The 18,377-nt window shown below is 40.9% G+C and overlaps 2 protein-coding genes across 15 annotated transcripts in view; both read right to left on the reverse strand.

Annotated features, from left to right (window-relative positions):
• Positions 1-17,587, reverse strand: part of LOC105009423 (GTPase IMAP family member 8-like) — a 29,196-nt gene extending 11,609 nt beyond the window's left edge. For 3 of the 9 annotated variants that reach the window (XM_034294128.1, XM_034294129.1, XM_034294135.1), the window contains exon 1: positions 3,393-5,431. The gene's annotated coding sequence lies outside the window, so the exon portion shown is untranslated. Of the gene's footprint in view, positions 1-3,392; positions 5,432-9,367; positions 9,484-16,794; positions 16,816-17,505 lie in introns of those variants that run through there. The other 6 variants (XM_034294133.1, XM_034294132.1, XM_034294131.1 and 3 more) reach the window with 5 other exon arrangements.
• Positions 12,041-17,852, reverse strand: LOC117592791 (GTPase IMAP family member 7-like). Of its 6 annotated transcripts, XM_034294140.1 has the most exons (5): positions 17,736-17,852; positions 17,506-17,586; positions 16,096-16,176; positions 14,047-14,085; positions 12,041-13,256 (listed from the first exon to the last, which is right to left on the reverse strand). In XM_034294140.1, the coding sequence occupies exons 1-5, from the start codon at positions 17,749-17,751 to the stop codon at positions 12,139-12,141; spliced, it is 1,335 nt and encodes a 444-aa protein (XP_034150031.1). In that variant the 5' UTR covers positions 17,752-17,852; the 3' UTR covers positions 12,041-12,138. The 6 variants fall into 6 exon arrangements, with proteins under 6 accessions (XP_034150031.1, XP_034150032.1, XP_034150033.1 ...); XM_034294141.1 differs by lacking the exon at positions 16,096-16,176 and having other exon boundaries at positions 17,736-17,851; XM_034294142.1 differs by lacking the exons at positions 17,506-17,586; positions 17,736-17,852 and adding an exon at positions 16,795-16,919.
• Between the last annotated feature and the right edge of the window lie 525 nt (positions 17,853-18,377).

Raw genomic sequence — 18,377 nt, forward strand, 5'->3', positions numbered from 1 at the left:
GGCGTACCAACTTCATGATAACTTCTGAATCTTAGCAACATCAAAATGTTTATCTTTACATCATACAAAATACAAACTTTTCTTAGTGCTGCCAACACACCTTACCAAGCCCTATACATGTTATATGAAGACCCTATGAATATTCTATGAGGAGGTGTGTATTTCCCAGTATGAGCAAAGCAAATAAATAAAAATAGGAAAACAGAAACACGTTTTAGTTTTCCAGTGTCCTATTTCAACAGAAGAAATTTAAATAATGTCCAACAAAAATGCCTGAGATTTCCCCGTTTGGCCATTTTGAATTGGAAATCAAAGACGGGAATCAAATGGTTAAAAAGAAACATTTTCTGTAACTCCGTTTTTCCATTGTACAAAATAATCCAATGTTCAAAAGGTACACAGACCCTTAGACAATAATGCTCCGGAGGAAATTGATTTTCCATAAATACCACTTTCCCTTTCTGTAAGCCAACCATACAAAGGAGACTTCACTCTTATCTATCCCGATTCAGCAAGCAAATCTCAAGTAAAAAAACATCAGCATCAAAAGTAAGTATTCACTAATGTTAGATTTCATCAAAGATGACTGGAATGGAAAAACATAAACTGGCGAATTGCTTTCTGTTTGAGAGGTGAGTTATTGGACCGGTGTTTAGTTAATATATAATAATAAAATGAGTAAAATTCAAGATAAATATATAATAAAAATAAGTATATATGTGTATGTGTGTTATGTGTATTGTTTATACTATGATATATTAATTTAACACTGTTCAATATACTTGTGTCACATCTCCCTCCGCACCAGCTTCCTTCTGGCTCTTTGCGGTTCAAGCGATCGACGTCACCGGTCTACTAGCTGCTACCGCCCCTTTTCCACCATCCAACCCCCGACTGTTGTTGTCGTCTCATCATCACACACTCCTGTTCCCTATTCCATCATCAGTTTGTGTTTATCAGTTTCCTCTGCTGCCCTTGTGCTTTATTGTTTCATGTTGTGTGTTTGATTGTCGAGTTCACACTAGCGGTTAGCTGTAGATCTGTACCCAGTCTTTTCCTGTTTACCATACTATATGTTCTGACTGCATTTTGAGCAATGTCTGTTTACTCACAGTATACTCGTTTTTTACCTGAGCAAATAAAACGATCATCTTTACAATCCTGCGACTGACTCCTCAACCCAGGCACGCAACAATTGGACCGGAGAAGTTAGCTTTATATTTATGATTTGCAGTACCACATCAATGAAACCTTCCAAAAAAAAAAGACAGCAATAGTTTTTTTTCTGAATTCACAGTAATGGTTATAGGGCACAGTAATGGTTGTTCCCGCAATGTCTGTGCGGGCATGAGCGATCTCGTCCGCAGACATTCGTATAGGTGTTTGTCTACACACTTGCACTAAAAGACAGTGTCGTATATATTAAACCAGGATCTACACAAATCAAAGAACAAACGTAGTGCTGCACATTCCATTGTATGATGGTATGTGAAACATTTGCGTTTGTCTCGCAAAATGGGGGGGGGGGGGGGGAGAAGAGTTTTTATTATCGACACATTATCGCTTTGTTCGCCCGGAAGACGCCTGTAATATGCAGTTTTCTGTTACGCTATTTTTTCAAGTGTGCTACTTGTCTCTAAACACGTACGTTTTCCAGAAGTATACATCAACATTGCCAAAATGTTGATGTAATGTTGCCAAAATCTCTATCGTCCTTTTGACTCATTTGGAAGCGGTTATAGTTTAAAATCTGGTCATAGCTTTTCTGACCAAACAAAAGCCAATTATAGCCAAGACCCAGCAAAACGTGTTTTGGAATTTAGATTTTTATCCCACTGTAGTGTTTGGTGTATAACCTACTTATTACCCAAAAAACCTATTCCACCCCACCTGCATAGTTCACAGGTACCACTAGAAGACGTCGGGCCCTCATGTCACTATCATGGAGTCGGTCTCTGACAGTTTGGTCAGAAACATGCACACCAGTAGCCTGCTGGAGGTCATTTTGTAGTGCTCTGGCAGGAGTAGGAGTAGATACCGGTACTGCTGCAGCGTGGATGCCTTTCTACGTTCTGTCCAGCTCTCCTTGTGTAATGGCCCTTCTTCTGGTATCTCCTCCATGCTCTTGAGACTACTGGGAGACACCGCTAACCTTCTTGTGGAGGTACGTATGGATGTGTCATCCTGGAGGAGCTGGACTAGGTGTACAACCTAAATGGGCTACAGGCACCGCTTCATGGTACCAGTAGTGACAAGGACACTAGAAAACTAGAGTATAATCAGTCAGGATGGATAAGGAGAGAGCAATCATCTGTGGCCACCACCTGCAAAATCATTCCCTTTTTGGGAGTTGTCTTGCTGTTGCCTCTTCAGTACAGCTGTCACTTTCATTTGCACCAAAACAGGTGACATTGATTCACAATCGCTTATGCTTCCTAACTGGACAGATTGATATCCCTGAAGTTTAACTAACTTGGTTTTATGCTGTGATGATTACATGTTCCCTTTTTTGAGCAGTGTATTTGAAAACAATTTCTAAGACCCGGGCATTGTTTCCCAAACCTTCTCAGTCTGGCACCACTTCATTATGTTGGAAGGTCCAAAACAGTCCAGTTTGACCCTGCAGAGACAGCCTGTCTCTTTAATACACTGTATTATCTACATTTCTGCTTCACAAATAAAATATTTGATGTATGAACTCATATAGCTTCATAAAGTATATTTCTTATGGTGAGCCACTAGCTGAGTATTTGACATGTTCTTGGCAGTATTTGTGAAGAACATCTTAGTTTTTTAGCAGAGAACAAATGGGAAATATTTTTTGCAATTCATACATTTATAATATATAATGGAATTTACATGTTATTCAATAGAAGAAGTGAAAGGCAGGAGTTGTGGGCTCAACAATATCCATCTTGTATGGTACTTGAACTTTGCATCACATAAGATATGAATGAATGTGTTTATGTGTTAGTTGTACCACCCACTATGACTAGGGGACACATGGACCAAAACATACAGGAGGCTAAGTCTCCAGGAATAGGAGCTAAGGAATTAAATGTTAAGTGTTTGAGCGGCCCAGTCAGAGCCCTGAACCTGTATTCAATCGCAGATCTGTGGCATGACTTGAAGATTGTTGTCCATCGATGCTTCCAAAGTAAGTATTTAGTGAAGAACTGTGAAGGACAGTGTACTGTTGCTCACCTGGCTGGACCCAAACTGTCTGCAGTAGGGAGTTTTTCTCAAGAATGCTCAAATATTGCTTAAGTATGCAAAGTTAGTATAGACTAACTAAAATAAACTCACAACTGTCACACCCTAATTATCTTGTTGCATTGTGTTCCACCCCAACCAGGTGTATTCCATTAACCCGTCACCTGTGCCTGTTTCACCTGCGTTCATTGTACTGGTTGTCAGTTCATCTGGTGGATGTCTGTTCTGGTTGTCAGTTCATCTTGTGGATGTCTGTTCTGGTTGTCATTTCATCTGGTGGATGTCTGTTCTGGTTCTCAGTTCATCTGGTGGATGTCTGTTCTGGTTGTCAGTTCATCTGGTGGATGTCTGTTCTGGTTGTCAGTTCATCTGGTGGATGTCTGTTCTGGTTGGCAGTTTGTCTTGATGATTCCTGTGTCGTTCTTGCCAGGCTGTATTTTCTATGACCCCATACGTGTAAGTTTTGTTGCTTTCCGGTGTGCATACCTCTGCTTGCCTTTACCTGAACTCTGCCCATTCCTTGTCTGCTTACTGCTATTGTTATTCATGTGTACCAAACCCTGATTTCCCATGACCTGTCTTTACCTATTGAAGACAATAAACCTTGCCTAGTTTGTACACCTGCCTCCTGAGTCTGCACTCGGATCTTACCATGGTTATTACACTGTTATTACTGCCAAATCTGCTTTCACGTGACCTGTCTTTACCTATTGAAGACAATAAACCTTGCCTAGTTTGTACACCTGCCTCCTGAGTCTGCACTTGGATCTCACCATGGTTATTACACTGTTATTACTGCCAAATCTGCTTTCACATGACCTGTCTTTACCTATTGAAGACAATAAACCTTGCCTAGTTTGTACACCTGCCTCCTGAGTCTGCACTTGGATCTCACCATGGTTATTACACTGTTATTACTGCCAAATCTGCTTTCACATGACCTGTCTTTACCTATTGAAGACAATAAACCTTGCCTAGTTTGTACACCTGCCTCCTGAGTCTGCACTTGGATCTTACCATGGTTATTACACTGTTATTACTGCCAAATCTACTTTCACATGACCTGTCTTTACCTATTGAAGACAATAAACCTTGCCTAGTTTGTACACCTGCCTCCTGAGTCTGCACTCGGATCTTACCATGGTTATTACACTGTTATTACTGCCAAATCTGCTTTCACATGACCTGTCTTTACCTATTGAAGACAATAAACCTTGCCTAGTTTGTACACCTGCCTCCTGAGTCTGCACTTGGATCTCACCATGGTTATTACACTGTTATTACTGCCAAATCTGCTTTCACACGGTTGAACTCAAGAGACAATTATATTTCAGTTTTGTCTTCTAATATACAATGTATGTGTATGCATTTTCAAAATAAACGAATCCTTAAAAGTGTGGAGTATGCGTTCTAGATAAATCAATTTATTTAATGCAGGAAATTGAGACACTGGCATGACTAAATATGAAAAACTTAAGGGGCTGTTGGTTTTCTAAATGCGTTGTATCAGTTACCTGTTTACAGCCATCGCAGTACCTTATTAGGTCAATGAAAACTATCATCGCTGTGACCATTTTATAACTAAGCAATAAGCCATATATTACCATATTTTGGCGTTCAAATATTATAACTTTAAATAGATCAATTAATACAGAGTGGATAAATAGAATGACATTGGAGGGGTGAAGCCCTCGGCAGGTCTGTTTTCTCCTCAGGATAGTGTTGTGCACAGCTATAAAGTGTGAAAAGAAATGTATGCACTTGCTAGATTTTAACTACTTAGATGTGCAATCAGTGGTTAACGGTCCATGTAACGCTTATCAGTTTATTTATCTAACTAATATCCATGAATAGAACATTTAAAAAATGGGTTGAAAATTCAAATTCTCAATAATTTTTCTGTCAAAACAGTTGAAAATTGGGTTTATGGACTTGTATCGGACTAAACACATGGCTTCAAGCTTAACGAGCTGTACAAGCAACCTCTTATCTGGGTGAGATGCAGATGTGGGGTGTGTTGTTGGCTACAATGGAAAAAAAAACTGACCAATAAAAGGGGGTAACCAACCACCTCTGACTCCCCATTTGTCATATGGTTTAGTCCAATGCCTTAGCCAATAATACCATTTTAATTTTTCAATAAACCAAAAATCTGAAAATTAAAAAAACAAGTCATAAACCCAATTTTCTATTGTTTTGACAGACAAATAATTGAAAATTGGAATTATATATATTTTTTAGATGTTCTATTTAATGATATATTAATTAGATTAATAAACTGATAGATAGTTACTGGGACCCTTGTACCTCCCACAGCAGAAACGTCCCTCTTAAGGAGAGATTTCTACGGTGCACTGGTGACCCAGAGAGCTGACTCTTGTCTTGGGATTAACGTTGGTCCACAAACATCTAATAGAATAACCAGCATGTCAGATGACCAGGGTGAGTAAAAACACATACGTTTGCATACTAAATACATATTGCAGATGTGATTTGCACAAAAAATATAAAACATTCTATTAAATAAGGTTTACCGAGTGGCCCTCATTCATGAAACGTGCATATGATAAAATTTGATCTTAAAATGACGGTATGATAATTTCACCGATAAAGCTGGTATTCATCAACATTATCTTTGTCGTATCCTTATGATCAAACTCATGTCTGGTCAGAGACCATGTAAACCAATATCAAAAAATAAGAAAATGCTTGATTTGCAAAAAGACCATAATTAAAAACAACTATCGTAACAGCCTCAGAAACAACAACCACAATCATGATAATAGTATTAGGAATGACAGAGCATATAACACAGCCAACAAATGTACCACAGTATTAAATGTTGTATCACTACCTTATTAATATATCAATTTCTTTCACTTTATTCTGTATTTTCTTTATCTCTTCTGTTGGTCATTGTGGAATTGCCTTTTTTGTATGTAATGCACTAGACAAATAAACTTGCTTTTCCTAAGTCACTCAGGCTTATAGTATCGACATGTCGAGATCATTAAATGGTCATTATAATTTCGGCTGGCATCTTAAATAGCTAACAGGTCTTACATTTACTGGTGAGGGTATAAATAAACCAGTAGTTCTGATTTTGTCATGGAAAATAACGAATGGTTAATTGATGCTGGAAGCTTTCAATTCATATGTTGCATAAACAACGTATGAATTGAAAGCTTGGAGGTGGTGGTGTTAATACATGGTGACCATAGGTTGGAGGTGGTGGTGTTAATACATGGTGACCAGAGGTTGGAGGTGGTGGTGTTAATACATGGTGACCATAGGTTGGAGGTGGTGGTGTTAATACATGGTGACCAGAGGTTGGAGGTGGTGGTGTTAATACATGGTGACCATAGGTTGGAGGTGGTGGTGTTAATACATGGTGACCATAGGTTGGAGGTGGTGGTGTTAATACATGGTGACCATAGGTTGGAGGTGGTGGTGTTAATACATGGTGACCAGAGGTTGGAGGTGGTGGTGTTAATACATGGTGACCATAGGTTGGAGGTGGTGGTGTTAATACATGGTGACCAGAGGTTGGAGGTGGTGGTGTTAATACATGGTGACCATAGGTTGGAGGTGGTGGTGTTAATACATGGTGACCAGAGGTTGGAGGTGGTGGTGTTAATACATGGTGACCATAGGTTGGAGGTGGTGGTGTTAATACATGGTGACCAGAGGTTGGAGGTGGTGGTGTTAATACATGGTGACCATAGGTTGGAGGTGGTGGTGTTAATACATGGTGACCATAGGTTGGAGGTGGTGGTGTTAATACATGGTGACTATAGGTTGGAGGTGGTGGTGTTAATACATGGTGACCAGAGGTTGGAGGTGGTGGTGTTAATACATGGTGACCATAGGTTGGAGGTGGTGGTGTTAATACATGGTGACTATAGGTTGGAGGTGGTGGTGTTAATACATGGTGACCAGAGGTTGGAGGTGGTGGTGTTAATACATGGTGACTATAGGTTGGAGGTGGTGGTGTTAATACATGGTGACTATAGGTTGGAGGTGGTGGTGTTAATACATGGTGACCAGAGGTTGGAGGTGGTGGTGTTAATATATGGTGACCATAGGTTGGAGGTGGTGGCATGTACATAGGCGGTCTCTGAGGGCCCCTCCCCAATTTATTCAAGATTCAAACATTTTTGAGGGCCCCTCTACACATTAGGGCCCTATATACTTAGTACCCCTTTTCCCCCCAGTCCAACGCCCCTGGGTTGTGGTGTTAATACATGGTGACCATAGGTTGGAGGTGATGGTGTTAATACATGGTGACTATAGGTTGGAGGTGGTGGTGTTAATACATGGTGACCAACTGATTAACACTCAGTGTCAACATACATTATTATTTACTGCTGTGAGCTCGCTCATGGGAGTAACTGGTACCAGAGGGGACTCATCACTGTGTTTATTCTCAAGGTCTTCTCCCTTGTTATATTTTACTGCCTGGAATGTTGGAGTTACAATGTTGAGTTGGTGTTCATTTCCGTGTCTTTTTTTAATCACTAATCACCCTGAATGTTCCAGTAAACTCTGTTTCTGTTAAGAAAAGGTACATTAATGAGAGTATCAATGCTCAGTTTATGGAAGCCATAGCTATCTCTCCAACAATAAGTGCTGAGTCAGTTGATGTACTTCTGGATAATTTTAATGCCAAAATATTGAATGTCATGGATCGTGTTGCACTAGTAAAGGTAAAGAAAACTATGAGCAAACAGAAAACACCATGAAAAACCACCATGTTGGTAAGCGCCATGAAAAGAGAATGTAGGAAAGTGGAACGTAAGTGGAGGAAAACACAAATTCTATCTATCTATAAACAAAGCCTTGGTAGCTTCAACAATGAGTTACACAGGGCCAGACAGCAACATTTATCGGGAATGATCAACAAGAATATCAACAATACCCCCACTCTATTTGTCATGGTCGACAAGCTTACAAACCCAATGACGCAGATAGCATCAGAACTCATGTCCACTGAGAAATGTAAGGTATTTGCATGTTTCTTTAGTGAAAAAATTGAATTAGACAGACCATCAGAACTACACAGTCTAACAAGGATACTGTACCGTCACCACGACCACCAAGACATTATTTGGTTATTATGTCGCAATTTAATACAATGATCAAAAATCCCTAGAAGAAACAGTTCGACATCTTAAAGCTTCCACTTGCTGTCTCGACACACTGCCATCAGACTTTTTAAAAACAATTTGTAACTCTATAACTATGGACCTACAGCAAATAGTTAGTAGCTCTCTGCAATCAGGCATTTTCCAACACCTCTAAAAACAGCTGCCATTAAGCCCCTATTAAAAAAGAGAACACTGGATGCATCTATAATGAACAACTATAGACCTGTATCAAATCTCCCTTTTACAGCCAAGATCATTGAGAAGGTTGTCTTCAATCAACTCAGGAATTTTGTGACCTCAAGCGATCTCTTAGACACATTTCAGTCAGGTTTCCGACCTCACCACAGTATTGAAATGGCCTTGATTAAAGTTTTAAATAATATATGGCTGAATACTGATTCAGATAAAATAACAGTTCTGGTTCTATTAGATCTCAGTGCAGCATTTGACACTGTCCAGTGGATATAAAAGTCAACACACCCCTGTTAAAATGCCTGGTTCTTGTGATGTAAAAGAATGAGACAAAGATGAACCATGTAAGAACTTTTTCCACCTTTAATGTGACCTATAACGTGAACAATTCAATTGAAAAACAAACTGAAATCTTTGAGGGGGAAAAATGAAAACCTTACAATAACCTGGTTGCATAAGTGTGCACACCCTCTTATAATGGATGTGGATGTGTTCAGAATTTAACTCATGTTACATAGAAGTAATTGGGGCACAAACCCTTTGAAACTTTTCGATTACTTTGGGAATTAAGTCATGTAGCTGCTGAATTAGCTGCTGAATTAGCTGGCTTTCGATGGACAACATGGCCAATGCGTTGTGTCGCGGTTGTCCCATGGTATTACGAGTGAAGGTTTTTACCCTCTTCAAGGTGGAAAAATTCCTCTCTGACTCGGATGTCATCCTAGGTGTTTTAATTATTTTCAGCGGAGTGACTGTCTCCGCAAAAGCCTCTAGGTTCTCATGGATGGATCTTAACAGAGACAGGGCCGTCTTACCAGTGTGAAGGTCAGTGTGGCGGTACTGAGTGGTCAGCTCACTTCAACTTTTCCTCGTTTCCTAGAGGCAATAATTTCACCGCACAGTCAAGCTCAGATGTAGGGAATGACAGGACAAATTGTGGGAAGAGCGAGCTGTCAACCAGCTTGGCAGCAATCAAGTGGTCACTTTGTGAAAACCTCTGCTCCATGACTGTGTCACATGCCTCCATCACCGGCACTGTGTTGGTTACTCGTCGGCCTGGCTCGTCTGTTCCATCGTGAACGGTGGCAGCCCATTCATCAGTTTGCTTCCGCATATTCTGGACATTCTCCTTGAAACGGGTGAGCGCACTGCTAATCCCAGATGCATCGATGCTCCGTTTTTGCAGAGTGTTGTATAAAACATCTACTTCTGGCGTAAGGAAGAAAAAAAATTCCTGCAGTTTTTTGACTGGCCGTGTGCCTCACTTATGGTGGCCTCATCCCATCCTGGTTATGTCCTCCATACACAGGAGCAGTGCAGCGCGGTTTTCCCAAACTGCATTGACAGTTCTACTTTTGAAGTTCCATCGTACAGCTGGTGGCCTTGGAATACGTCTCTGTGTTGCCTCAGCAAGTGCAGCAACACGTTTTGGAGCGCCAGAGAAAAAGGTGGTAAAAGCAGTTAAATCTGCAAAAAACACCTTGAGGATGCTCATCCTTGCTGAACAAAGTTCAGGGATAGTTAAGGTGTTCACTAAGATCGCTCATCTACTAAATTCTTTGAATCTGAGATTTGAATAGTTTGAAAACAAAAAACATGACAACCTTTATAGCTACGTTTAAATATAGCTAACTATGAGACGAGGTAGGCTACTTGTTAGCCATATCTATTCAATTAGTGTACATTATAACTAACTAAAGACGCATGATGCACCTGTTACTGTATGCAAGCAGGTAAGATTCATTTAATTCTTAGCTTCATATACACTATGTTGTCATTATTTAGAAATGTAAACAAAATAATCATTTGCCATGGCCATCTTCTATGCAGTGGTGTAAAAAGTAGATTTATTTGGCTATGTTCACCAGTTTTGGGAAGTTTCTAAGGATGAGCTAAATTACCTAAACAGAATTCATAACTAACCAATGACCTTAATTGATCATTTACACTCTTCATTTTTATTTTATTGATCACTGGTTAGTTTTGAACTCCCTTTACCTGGTTACTTAGATCCTAATTAGATACTTCCCTAAAGGTGTGAACACAGCAGAACCCAGTTGAGTACTTTATACTTTGTACTTCGTACACCTCTACTTCTATCTGATTGTTGTGATCTTTCATTTCAGATGTCAAGATGCGTTGTTGACCTGGGGGTTGCCTGGGTAAATGCCAACACAGGCCTCTTCTGAGACCGGGTACAAGTCCTCACCCATGAATGATCAGGAAATAGAGGGTGCTGTGCAGATGCTCAGAGAGGCCTCAACTCTAGAGGAAGAACGACTGTCTTGGGGTGGGGGGTGTTAGTCAGTACTACTGTCTTGGGGTGGGGGGTGTTAGTCAGTACTACTGTCTTGGGGTGGGGGGTGTTAGTCAGTACTACTGTCTTGGGGTGGGGGGGTGTTAGTCAGTACTACTGTCTTGGGGTGGGGGTGGGGGTGTGTTAGTCAGTACTACTGTCTTGGGGTGGGGGTGTTAGTCAGTACTACTGTCTTGGGGTGGGGGTGTTAGTCAGTACTACTGTCTTGGGGTGGGGGGTGTTAGTCAGTACTACTGTCAGGGGGTGGGGGGGTGTTAGTCAGTACTACTGTCTTGGGGTGGGGGGTGTTAGTCAGTACTACTGTCTTGGGGTGGGGGGTGTTAGTCAGTACTACTGTCTTGGGGTGGGGGTGTTAGTCAGTACTACTGTCTTGGGGTGGGGGTGTTAGTCAGTACTACTGTCTTGGGGTGGGGGGTGTTAGTCAGTACTACTGTCTTGGGGTGGGGGGTGTTAGTCAGTACTACTGTCTTGGGGTGGGGGGTGTTAGTCAGTACTACTGTCTTGGGGTGGGGGGTGTTAGTCAGTACTACTGTCTTGGGGTGGGGGTGTTAGTCAGTACTACTGTCTTGGGGTGGGGGGTGTTAGTCAGTACTACTGTCATGGGGTGGGGGGTGTTAGTCAGTACTACTGTCTTGGGGTGGGGGTGTTAGTCAGTACTACTGTCATGGGGTGGGGGGTGTTAGTCAGTACTACTGTCTTGGGGTGGGGGGTGTTAGTCAGTACTACTGTCTTGGGGTGGGGGGTGTTAGTCAGTACTACTGTCTTGGGGTGGGGGGTGTTAGTCAGTACTACTGTCATGGGGTGGGGGGTGTTAGTCAGTACTACTGTCTTGGGGTGGGGGGTGTTAGTCAGTACTACTGTCTTGGGGTGGGGGTGTTAGTCAGTACTACTGTCTTGGGGTGGGGGGTGTTAGTCAGTACTACTGTCTTGGGGTGGGGGGTGTTAGTCAGTACTACTGTCTTGGGGTGGGGGGTGTTAGTCAGTACTACTGTCATGGGGTGGGGGGTGTTAGTCAGTACTACTGTCTTGGGGTGGGGGGTGTTAGTCAGTACTACTGTCTTGGGGTGGGGGTGTTAGTCAGTACTACTGTCTTGGGGTGGGGGGTGTTAGTCAGTACTACTGTCTTGGGGTGGGGGGTGTTAGTCAGTACTACTGTCTTGGGGTGGGGGGTGTTAGTCAGTACTACTGTCTTGGGGTGGGGGGTGTTAGTCAGTACTACTGTCTTGGGGTGGGGGGTGTTAGTCAGTATGACTGTCTCGGAATGGGTGTCTATGGATCTCTATGTATGAAATTGTTTATACTAATATTATTGTGGGTGCTATTGTGAAGCAGTAGGTGATTTACATTACTGCGTTGTTTTTGCTTGATTTTTTTTACAGACCAGTAAGTAAGGGCTCCTATACCAGTTACACCCGCCAAACCAAGCAGAACTGGTCCAGCGACAACAGCAACAGTTGCTTCAGCAGCAAAGAGAACTGCAGTCCCAGTTATGGAACTTGCAACAAATAATGCGGAAGATGCCTTTATTGTAATATTTTCACGTTTTCTCCTTTCTTCCACCTGCCTCCTTTCTGCCTCCTGCCTCCTTTCTGCCTCCTGCCTCCTTTCTTCCACCTGCCTCCTTTCTGCCTCCTGCCTCCTTTCTGCCTCCTGCCTCCTTTCTTCTTTTCTCCTTTCTTCCTCCTTGATCCTTGTTTTTTGTATCAGTAGCTCCTCAACCCTTCTCCTCATCTCCGCCTCCTCTGCCTGTCTCCTCCTCTCTTCCTCCTCTCTTATTCTTCTCTGGGCGTCCTGGTACTCGTTGGTGTAGTACGTTCCTCCATTTATTGTCACCATCCCTTGTATCTTCTCTAGCAGCTCAGTGACCTGAGAGCGCTCATCCCTTGCTTCATTATTGAGACAATGGTACCTTCCCCCACACATTCGGATCAGTTCCTGAAGTGCAACAGAACGTTCCAGACAGTCCTCAATTGTTTTCCCCTTCAACTGATCTTTACCAGTGAACAACACGATGGTGTACTTTGAGGCTTCTTCTCCAAAGTTCTCCTGGATCCACTTCACAGTGCTCCTCTCCTCCTGTGTGAACCTCCCCATCCTGATAACCAGCAGGAACACGTGGGGTCCTGGGACAGACATTTCTATACACCTGACGATCTCCTTCACCTCCTCCTCTGACATGGTCGTATCAAAGAGTCCAGGGGTCTCAATGACTTCAATATTCCTTCCATTCTCCACGCCACTCTGTTTCTCACATCTTTTAGTAACTGACTCAAAGGAAGCCTCTGCTCCAAATACTTCTCTCCCCAGGATGGTGTTTCCTGTCCCACTCTTCCCTGCGCCAGTCTTCCCCACAAGAATGATCCTCCAATCAGACAGGTTCTCTGGATCTAATGAAATAGAGTGCATGTTAGGTTGATGTAATAGGTCATTAGGTTATTACTTTTTAAATTTGACCAATTTCAATGAGATTCACAAATACCAATATTCAACAAATATCCATATTGAACAGTGATGAATTTCCCTTTTATCAATAAATACTGTATATGACTTCCTAAGTGGTAAAAGGTGATTCAACCTCATCAGAACCTGCAACGGAAATTGATGTGTCCTTGTATATTTGAAACACGATGATAAACTCTAAAATCTTTACTATTGTAGGATTAAGAACATTTGATATTCATCTCAGGCTTGTGCTATATGAAATGCAAAACTGGCCGAGCATAACATTAGACAAAGGCAACCATTAGCATTTCTAATTTTAGCAACTAAGTTTACAAGACTAACAATGAAATGCCCTCCAAGGCTCAAATGGTAGGTAAAGGAGAAATCTTGGTAAACCAGATGTCACATGATCTCCTAGAACTCAATGAAGCAGTTTGGCCACTATGTGAACTGTGAACAAATATTGTATTCACAGAATGTGTGTCGCAGGGCCAGTTCCAGCCTTTTGGGGCTCTAAGCTAAATTTGATTTGGGGTCCCCAGCCCTAGCGGTCGAGGGCCCCCCCTTGGTCGGGGGCACTAAGCTACTGCATATGCCTCTTATTCCTAGAACCAACCCTGGTGTGACGTGACATCTACATTTCTGCATTACAACAATTAGGATTTTGACTACAGACATAATTCAAAGTTATCTGCCCGATCTTTTATGACGATTATTTAATCAAGCCATACTCACCAAAGGCTGATGTGTCATCCTCCAAATGAAGTAAAGGAACTGCAGTAACAGAAAGAAAATGTTTATTTAGAAAGACCCTGCCCTCTTTCATGAAGCCTTCTCACAAAAGATCTCAGATTCAAACGTGGGGAGAGACATACATTAATCTCCAGGTGTGTTTTACGGAACTGTCGCACCTCTTCGACATGAGCGTAGATAAATCGGATAAAGCTGTGCACGCGAACGCGCTGCACTTGTCCTTAATTTACATATGACACACCCATAATCTATGCTGTTGTGGAGATCATCAACATATGAATTGAAAGCTTCCAGCATCAATTTACCATTTCGTTATTCTCCATGTTAAGGAACACTCGTGTCTCAGCCCAGAGCCGAGGTCCTTTAGAAGAGCAAACTTTGTCATCATAAGGATAACTGCTCGACCCAGAACCACTGGTTTAATTATACATTCATTCATTCATCTTCTTCCGCTTCATCCGGGGCCAGGTCGCGGGGGCAGCAGTCTAAGCAGAGATGCCCAGACTTCCCTCTCCCTAGACACTTCCTCCAGCTCTTCTGGGGGGACACCGAGGCGTTCCCAGGCCAGCCGGGAGACGTGGTCCCTCCAGTGTGTCCTAGATCTTCCCCGGGGTCTCCTCCCGGTGGGACGGGACCGGAACACCTTCCCAGGAAGGCGTTCCGGAGGCATCCGAAACAGATGCCCAAGCCACCTCAGCTGACCCCTCTTGATGTGGAGGAGCAGCAGCTCTACTCTGAGCTCCTCCTGGGTGACCGAGCTTCTCACCCTCTCTAAGGGATCGCCCAGCCACCCTGCGGAGAAAGCTCATTTTGGCCGCCTGTATCCGGGATCTTGTCCTTTCGGTCATGACCCAAACCTCATGACCATAGGTGAGAGTAGGAACGTAGATTGACCGGTAAATCGAGAGCTTCGCCTTGCGGCTCAGCTCTTTCTTCACCACAACGGACCGATACATCGACCGCATTACTGCAGAAGCTGCACCGATCCGTCTGTCAATCTCCCGTTCCATCCTTCCCTCACTCGTGAACAAGACCCCTAGATACTTAAACTCCTCCACTTGAGGCAAACACTCTCCACCACCCTGAAGTGGGCAAGGTTTAATTATACACTCACTAGTAAATGTATGACCTGTTAGCTAATCAAGATGCCAGCCCCCAAAATTATAATGACCATTTAATGATCTCGACATGTCGATACTATAGGCATGAGTGACTTAGTAAAAGCAAAACAAGTTTATTTGCCTAGCGCATTACATACACAAAGGCTATTCAAACCTTACAACCAACAAAAATAAGAGATACAGAAAATGCTGAATAAAGTGAAATAAATAAATGTATTAATGAGGTAATAATACAATATGTATTGTGGTACGTTTGCATGTGTTATATTCCTCGTCATTTTATTGAATATTACCTATTATTATTATAATTGTGGTTTTTGTTTCTGAGGCTGTTACGATTGTATTTGTTCGTGATAATGACGGTCTTATTGCGAATCAAGCATTATCTTATTTTTTGATTGTTGGTTTACACGGTCTCCGACCAGACGTAAGTTTGATCGTAAAGATCCCATACAGAAAATAAATGTGTTTTAAGACATTAGGACATTGGATATTCATCGCAGGCTTGTGCTATAATGCAAAACTGGCCGAGCATAACATTAGAGAAAGGCAATGTTATGGCAATGTCAGCTAGCCTGAGCCATCTAACTGTACCCAAAATACATATATTGTAAACAGATGAAATGGAACAATCACATGCACACTTGCACCAAAAAACATAACGATTACAAGACTTACAATTAAATGCAATGGTAGGTAAAGGATCTTGGTAAACCAACTGTCACCTCCCTTATGCAAATGTCAAATGATCTCACCTAAGTCTGATATGTCATCCTCTGAATAAAGTAACAGAACTGCAGAAACAGAGTATGTATTATTCATAAAGACACCCTGTAGTGTGTTTCTAAATGGGTTTTTTTTGGTGCAAAAAACACATATATTTAGTATGCAAGCATGTGTTTTTACTCACCCTGGTCATTTGACATGCTGGTAATTCTATTTGAGGTTTGTCGACCAACGTTTATCCCATGAAAAAGGGCAGCTCTCTTGCCTGAGGCACAAGTACCATACGGAAAAGAAATGTATTTTAAATATATTTTTGAATACATTTGGAAAATATATATCCGAACACATTTGGAAAATATATTCCTGAATACATTTGGTAAATATATGTCAAAATGTTTGAAATTGGCCGATTAAATATATTTTTCAAAAATGTATTTAATACCTTGTTAAAATACATATCTAAATATAATGCAGCATCAACAATGTGGTGTTTCGAACCGCAACCTTATATTGCACTGTTAGGCGACCTTACATTACATTACATTAGGTACACTAACCACTACTCCAAACAGAAATGTTTCAACAGGAGAGGCAAGTAGTGGTCTTACCAATTTACCTTAGTACGTTGTACTATATTTGTGACTATAAGATGAAATGTATTTTGCTAATGTATATCTATAAAATGTGTTTCAACAATCGGTAATTATTTATTTTCCATACGGCAAAGATAATATTAATGAATACCAGCTCAGTCGGTGAAATTATCGTACAATAATTTTAAGATCAAATTTGATCGTCACGTTTCATGAATGAGGTCCACTGTGTAAACCTTATTAACCTTATTTAATAAAACATGTATGCAAACATACGTGTTTTTACTCACCCCGGTCATTTGACATGCTGGTTATTCTATTTGAATTAGTATTTTGTCGACCAACGTTTATCCGAATAAAAATTTTAACTCTCTGGGTCTCAAGTGCACCGTTTAAGTTTACTTTCGATCTCTCCTTAAGAGTGACGTTTCTGCTGTGGGAGGTACAAGGGACCGGTCCAAGTAACTTCTATCAGTTTATTAATCTAATTAAATAGAACATTTAAAAAAATTGGCTAAATTCCAATTTTCAATTATTTTTCTGTTCATCTACTTGTTTTTTTTTTTTTTTAATTTTTGGTTTGAGGAATGAAAACTGTAAGTTGGATTATTGGTCCCGGAGACAAAACTGAATTATGTTCGTATTAACAGCTCAGACGGACCAAGGCATCGGACTTCGCCCACTTGAGCTGGAAATACGATACGGTCGTCTAGTGCCAGGGTCACTTTAACTTTAAGTATCGGGATTTGGCAAACACCAAAGCGAATGCGGACGAGGTCCGCTAATGCCCGCACAGACGTTGGTAGGTAGGTAAAGGATCTTGGTAAACCAATTGTCACCTCCCTTGTGCAAATGTCAAATGATCTGATATGTCATCCTCTGAATAAAGTAACAGAACTGCAGAAACAGAGAGTATGTATTATTCATTATAACTTTTCTAAACGTTTTTCTTGGTGCAAAAAACATATATATTTAGTTTGCAAGCATGTGTTTTTACTCACCCCGGTCATTTGACATGCTGGTAATTCTATTTGATGTTTGTCGACCAACGTTTATCCCATGAAAAAGTGCAGCTCTCTTGCCTGAGGCACAAGTACCATACGGAAAAGAAATGTATTTTAAATACATTTTTGAATACATTTGGAAAATATGATCGTCACGTTTCATGAATGAGGTCCTTATTAACCTTATTTAATAAAACATGTATGCAAACATACGTGTTTTTACTCACCCCGGTCATTTGACATGCTGGTTATTCTATTTGAATTAGTATTTTGTCGACCAACGTTTATGCGAATAAAAATGTTAACTCTCTGGGTCTCAAGTGCACCGTTTAAGTTTACTTTCGATCTCTCCTTAAGAGTGACGTTTCTGCTGTGGGAGGTACAAGGGACCGGTCCAAGTAACTTCTATCAGTTTATTAATCTAATTAAATAGAACATTTAAAACATTGGCTAAATTCCAATTTTCAACTATAAGATGAAATGTATTATGCTAATGTATATCTATAAAATGTGTTTCAACAATCGGTAATTACGTTTCAGCTTTTTAATTTCACAGGATCTGAAAAATGCATTTTAATATGGGCTTCACAATACATTTTGTAATGTATTTTCTATAATACATTACAACTGTAATGACAGCACTGTTGACGGTGAAATACATTTGGACAAAACTGAAATGTATTTATACATTTTCAAATACATTTCGGAATAAAAACTGAAATGCATTTTGATTGAAGTTAAATGTATTTATACATTTTTAAATACATTTCAGAGTAAAAGGTAAAATACATTTTGATACCTGAAATGTATTTTGAATGAAGATTAATGTATGTATACATTTTTAAATACATTTCAGAATAAAAGGTGAG

The sequence above is a fragment of the Esox lucius genome, chromosome 9 (genome assembly GCF_011004845.1).
Source record: "Esox lucius isolate fEsoLuc1 chromosome 9, fEsoLuc1.pri, whole genome shotgun sequence".
In the NCBI taxonomy this organism is placed as follows: Eukaryota; Metazoa; Chordata; class Actinopteri; order Esociformes; family Esocidae; genus Esox; species Esox lucius.

Bases quoted from the DNA above. Each gene is read 5' to 3' on its own strand.
- LOC117592791 (XM_034294140.1), bottom strand. The intron at 16,177-17,505 runs GTGAGTAAAAAC...CTTGTGCCTCAG, and splicing joins CAGCATGTCAAATGACCGGG to GCAAGAGAGCTGCCCTTTTT. The intron at 14,086-16,095 runs GTGAGTAAAAAC...CTGTTACTGCAG, and splicing joins CAGCATGTCAAATGACCAGG to TTCCTTTACTTCATTTGGAG.